Here is a 6139-nt window from a genome sequence, read left to right on the forward strand (position 1 = left end):
AAAAATCAAAGTACAATATGAAAATAAGATATGAACAGACATTTCATAGAAGAAGATATGCAGATGGTAAATAAGTGCATGAAAATATGTTTAACATCATTATCCATCGGGGAAATGCAAATTAAAACCATAATGAGATATCACTATAGAATCAGGCTAAAAAAATGACTAAAATAAAAAACAACAACAATGCTAAATGATGGCAAAAATATGGAGAAGCTCATACACGGCTTTCCATTGCCATCGAGTCGATTCCAACCATAGTGGCACTGTAGCGACCCTATAGAACAGAGTAGAACTGCCCCATAGGGTTTCCAAGGCTGTAAATCTTTACAGAAGCAGACTGTGACATCTTTCTTCCTCAGAGTGGCTGGTGTGTTCCAAGTGGTTAGCAGTTGAGTGCTTAACAACTGCGCTACCAGGGTTCCTGCATACATGGCTAGTGGGGATATAAAATGATATAACCACTTTGGAAAAACAGTCTGGCAGTTTCTTGTAAAACTAAATATACAACTACCATACAACTCAGCAATTGTACTCTTGGGCATTTATTCCAGATAAATGAAAACTTATGTTCACCCCAAAACCTGCACACAAATGTTCATAATAGGTTAAAACTGGAAACAACTAGTTGTCCTTCAGTGGGTTAATGGTTAAACAAACTGTGGTACATTCATACCACGGACTACTACTCAGCAATAAAAAGTAACAAACTACTGATACCCACAACAACTTGGATAAATCTCCAAGGAATTATGCTGATTGATCAAAGCCAATCACAAAATGTTTTATCCTGTATGATTCCATCTATAGAACGTTCTTAAAACAACAAATTTATTGAAATGGAGAACAGATTAGTGGCTGCCAGGCAGGTCAGGGTGGAGGGAAAGGAAGGTGGGTGTGGCAATGAGTTTCTGTTTAGGGTGATGAAAAACATTTGAAAATGGATAACGGAGATGGTTGCACAATACAGGGAATGTAAATAATGTCACTAAATTGTTCACATAAAAATTGTGAGAATGACAAATATTTTGTGATACTTATTTCACCATAATTTTTAAAAAAGCCCTCCTATACTTAAAAGGCTTCTGTATTTATATGTGTTTAGTATTTAAACCAGGGAATATGCTAAATACTTCTGAAAAAAAACTAACAGGGAAAAACCATATTTTCTCTTCGTTAATTACCCAAGGAGCACTGGTGGTGCAATGGTTAGGAGCTCAGCTGCTAACCAATAGGTCAGCAGTTTGAATCCACCAGCCGCTCCTTGGAAACCCTATGGGGTATTTCTACTCTGCCCTATAGGGTCGCTACAAGTAGGAATCTACTAGATGGCAATGGGTTTGGTTTGTTTGTTTGTTTGTTTTTGGTTAATTACCCAAAGCTACCCTATTATTTTCTAATATGACATATTTATAAAACTCCAAAGTTTCACCAAACCTTACAATTAGTTACTTCATCTATAATGCCACGAAACGTACTTTTTCTTCTCCTTCTATTTCAAGTTGCTTCTTAATGGATGAAAGTTCATTTCTGAGGTTGGATAATTCAATCTCCTAAAGAAAAGAAATACGAAGTTTGTAAGTGCTTCCGTATATTTCTCAAGACAATGAAAATGCAAACTAATGCTCCAAGTAAATTCATTTTTATAAAGAAATAAATTCACTTATGAGATACATATATTTTAAAAGTCTACTTACATAAAAGCTGCTAATTGACCATAACTAAGGACTTCATTAAAACAAATTTTTTATAGTTTTATCTAAAGAAAGATGTAACACTATATATATCTCTCTTTCTCAGCCTCTCCCAAGCTATATCCCACCACTCTTCTCCCAATGTCAGAGCTCCAAACTAATTTAACTAACGTTTATAACAATTCATTTGAAAAAGGGGTTTTTTCCACCATATCAAAAATAAATGAACTACAAGATCCATACAATCCCTTTCAGATTTAAGACTCTATGATTCTATATAGCTCAAAAATTATGGTTTTACTTAATATTTTTCTTTACCACTAACCACGGTGACATTATGAAAATTGACTTTTATTGCTATTTGTTCTGTATCTCACCAAAGATGCTCTCACTGATGACTGTTCTTGTTCTCTGCTTTTATAAAGTCCTAATTCTGAGTCTCTTTCTTCAACAATTTTATCATATTGGTGCTATATTAAAGAGAGAAAACATTTTGGGTATATTAAAAACCAAATACATTATGTTTTAGTAGGATTGATATCCCAATGTATTTAATATTTGGATAAAGTGATGTTTATGAATTCAGTAATATAAATCTTTGAGCATATTTTTTAAATTTTTTAATTTTATTTTTTCATTCAACAAACGAAACAAGGAAACATAGACAACAATCTTGGGAACACAAGAGCAAGAAATAATTCTTTTTAGTTGGAACACTGAATTTAATCATTTTTAAAATAGGCTAGAAGGACTAAGACTTCTTAGAAGAATGGCCAATTCCAGAATACAAGATGAACCTAGAATATCTTGTCATAACAGAAAGCAAGAAAGCTATCAGAGACTACTAGGGTCAAGTCAAAGGGACTTGCAAGCCAGCTTGACAACGCTGCCCTGGACAAAGCTGAGACAATTTTAATATCAACAAGGATAAAAACTGCACTGGATTGAAACATACCAAATACGTTTAAATCTATGAGCTCTTAATGTTATTTAATTTTTTTTTAAATCTTCATTGCTTATCTCATAATAATGTCATATTTAAGCAACAATTTGTAAACATGAATCGCTTGGTATAACCCACTTTCTCTCCAAATCTTAAAGGGAGTATAAGTCTTAATTCCCTAACAGAATGCTTACTTAAAAACAATAAAATTAAAAAAAAAAAAAAATAGCAGATACCCACAAGCACAACAAACTTATTAAGCCTTTCATCTATTTATTCCTTTGATAAAAATTGGTGTAGTCTAGTATGTGTGAGACACATGGGGGGGAAGCAAATATAATGAAATACAGAACCTGGGTATGTAATTGAATAAGTATAAGGTGGAAAGTGTTATGAGATTATTAGGAGAATCCAGAAAAAGAGTGATTACTTCCATCTATCAAGATGATAATGGAAGAGTTCCCCCAAGGAGTGACACCTAAGCTCAGCTTTGCACGATTAAGGTCTGAACTTGGAGAAATGGGGTATCAAGGGTATTCCAACTATAACAAGTGATTGTTACATAAAGATAATAATTTTCTCTGGCAAATCAGAATGCAATCTTGATTTCACTATTTTTAAGCAGAAATGTGGCTCCAATTAGTAATTTTCATTATATAAAAAGAAAAAATTACCTTATGTTTTTCCATAAGTGCTACCATTTCAGCTATTTTATGTTGACATCGTATATCAATTTCTTTCTGTAATTTTACTGCTTCATCAGCTATTGTTTTTGCTTTCTCAACCTATCAAATAACAAGTCTTTCTTAAAATTAATACACAAAACAAGAAATTTAACTTAAATGTAAAGAACATGCTTTACGTATATAAAATGCAGAAATCAAACACTAGGAAATTGGGAAAACCAATTAGAAAATGTACCACTGTTTTGGTTTATTTTAGGGTATCCTATCAAGCGAAGCCCTGGTGGTGCAGTGTTTATGAGCTCAGCTGCTAACCAAAAGGCTAGCAGTTCGAACCCACCAACCGCTCCTTGAAAACTCTATGGGGCAGTTCTACTCTGTCCTTTCGGGTCGCTATGGTCGGAATTGACTTAATGGCAGCGGGTTTGGTTTGGTTTATCAGGTGAGATGACAGTATAACACTGTGATGATCATTTATCTTTTCATATAAGTATATGCTACTCAAAACTCAAATAATTAGAATAACCAGGATATTTTAGCTTGCATAGAAACTAATAATTTAGTATACACTTATTAAGGAGCTCTGGTGTTGCAGTGGTTAAGAGCTCGGCTGCTATTAAAAGGTCAGCAGTTCGAACCCACTAGCCACTCCTACAGAGAAAGATGTTGCAGTCTGCTTCCGTAAAGATTTACAGCCTGGAAACCCAATGGGGCAGTTCAACTGTCCTACAGGCTCACTATGAGTTAGAATTGACTTGATGGCAGTAAGTTTTTATTTTTATGCATTTATTACTTTTTTAAATAAAAATTTCAAAATTAAGAATTTTTATTATGTACTTTTCTCTTAAAATGCTCATAAACAAATACAGAGTTTTAACATAACAAATTTTCAAACACATTTAGTTTTTCCTACCTCTCCCAGAAGAGTTTCTTCTGATGTCTTTTTATCCTCAATTTCTTTTTGATAGCTATCAGTCATTTCTTGAAATTTTTGTTTGACACTTTCTAGTTCTAACTCTAATTTACTGACCTTTAAATAAAATAAATAATAACATGAACATTAGAAAATATGACATATTAAAAATATTCCATGCTGGTTTTTGTGGTTTTGTGAATCTTTTATTTTTATTTTCCAGATGATTTTAGTTTAGTTTAGTTTTGAAGTAGTGATTTATTTCAATGAAAATATCTCCTAAATATTGTTTTTGCTTATGAAAACCTTAATACAGAGCTTGGGTACACTAAAAGTTTTATCATGTTATTTTCTTTTCTCATAGCAGAGTCTTTAGATTTTGTTTGTTTATTATTTTATTTTTGGTGAAGATATACACTGCAAAACATACATCAATTCAACAATTTCCACATGTCCAATTCAGTGACATCAGTTACATTCTTCAAGTTGTGCCAACTTGTTAATATCCTTTTCCAAATTGTTTCACCATCATCAACACAGACTCACTGCCCCCTAAGCTTCTCATCTAACCTTTTGAGTTGCTGTTGTCAATTTGACTTCATAGAAAGAATTCTTTAACACAATGCTCAATGTGGACATTCTTTTCTAAGTAAGCTAAACTATTGTTTGCTTTAAAGATGACTTCAGGGAATAGTTTCAGTTTAAGGTTTTAATAAGGTTTAAGGATATCCTCAGACCAATGGTTTTGGGGAGTTATCCAGCCTCAGTGGCTCCAGGAAGTCTGAATTCCATCAGAATTTGAAGGATTTTGTGAATCTCAGAAAATTACTTATTAATGGAAATTATGGTTAGATCATTTTCTTTACAATTTTCATATGGTGAAATGTGCTTTAGTTCTCACAAAATCTATCTTCTCCCATAAAATACATATTTAGTACTAACAAGTAATATAAAACAAGCAGTTACATTTTAATTTAAAATCAATTACTCAATAATATTTAAATGTTTAGTTTCAGTTCAGTATGTTTTATTACTATAAGTAACTATTCTAGTTGGGCAGAAAACTCAGGTGATTGACATAAAAAGCATATTCCTAATAAGATTAATTTTCTATGAACAAGCAATATTTTCAATTTCTATTGTTTTCACATTCTTTGTATAAATAGTTATGGAGTTATGTAGATATGACTCTAATATAGTAATTACCATGAGAAAATGAGGTCCCTGAACTAGCACCCATTCCCAGATCCTTATTAACTTAGGGCTGAATTAGAATTGGGGAAGGGAGGCATGTGTAATTTAACAATGAATCAGACTGTATTCTGTACCCATAAGCCAACCACCAACCTTAAGACATTGAACATTACCAATATTGATAAAGCCTTCTGGGTGCCCCTCTTCATTAGTTTTTTTTTTCTCCTGTCCCCTCAAATGTAGCAATCTTAATTTAATAGTCATCATTCCCTTGCTTATCGTTATAGCTTTATTGTATAATTATGTATCTCTAAACAATATTTTTTTTGGTGTTTTATTTTTTTATTTTTTTTATTGATGTAATTAAATGAAGTTTACATTTCAAGTTAGTCTCCCATACAGAATTTTTTTTAACATACATTGTTATGAGACCCCAACCGCTCACCCCATTCTGCGACAGCATACTCCTCCCCTCTGCCCATGATTCCCCATGAATATTCAACCAGCTCCTAACTCTCTTTGCCTTCCCCTCTCACCTCTGGACAGAAGCCGCCCCTTTGGTCTCTTATATCTATCTACTTGTCTAAGAGGCACATTCTTCACGAGTACCACTTTTTGTCCCACAGTCCAGTCCAATCCCTGTCTGAAGAGATGGCCTCGGAAATTGTTTTAGTTCTGGGGTGATGGAGAGACCAGGGGCCATGCTTTC

The 6139-nt window shown here is 33.2% G+C and overlaps 1 protein-coding gene across 2 annotated transcripts in view; it reads right to left on the reverse strand.

Moving 5' to 3' along the window:
• Nucleotides 1–6139, reverse strand: part of SYCP1 (synaptonemal complex protein 1) — a 145736-nt gene that overhangs the window by 57024 nt on the left and 82573 nt on the right. The window contains exons 23-26 of one of the 2 annotated variants that reach the window (XM_004380364.1): nt 4237–4353; nt 3315–3425; nt 2075–2167; nt 1482–1556 (exon numbers count right to left, since the gene is read on the reverse strand). In XM_004380364.1, the coding sequence (XP_004380421.1) occupies nt 1482–1556; nt 2075–2167; nt 3315–3425; nt 4237–4353 (396 nt within the window). The remainder of the gene's footprint in view (nt 1–1481; nt 1557–2074; nt 2168–3314; nt 3426–4236; nt 4354–6139) is intronic. The other variant, XM_012556665.1, reaches the window with a different exon arrangement.

The sequence above is a fragment of the Trichechus manatus genome, unplaced genomic scaffold, assembly GCF_000243295.1.
Source record: "Trichechus manatus latirostris isolate Lorelei unplaced genomic scaffold, TriManLat1.0 scaffold00073, whole genome shotgun sequence".
Taxonomy (NCBI): domain Eukaryota; kingdom Metazoa; phylum Chordata; class Mammalia; order Sirenia; family Trichechidae; genus Trichechus; species Trichechus manatus.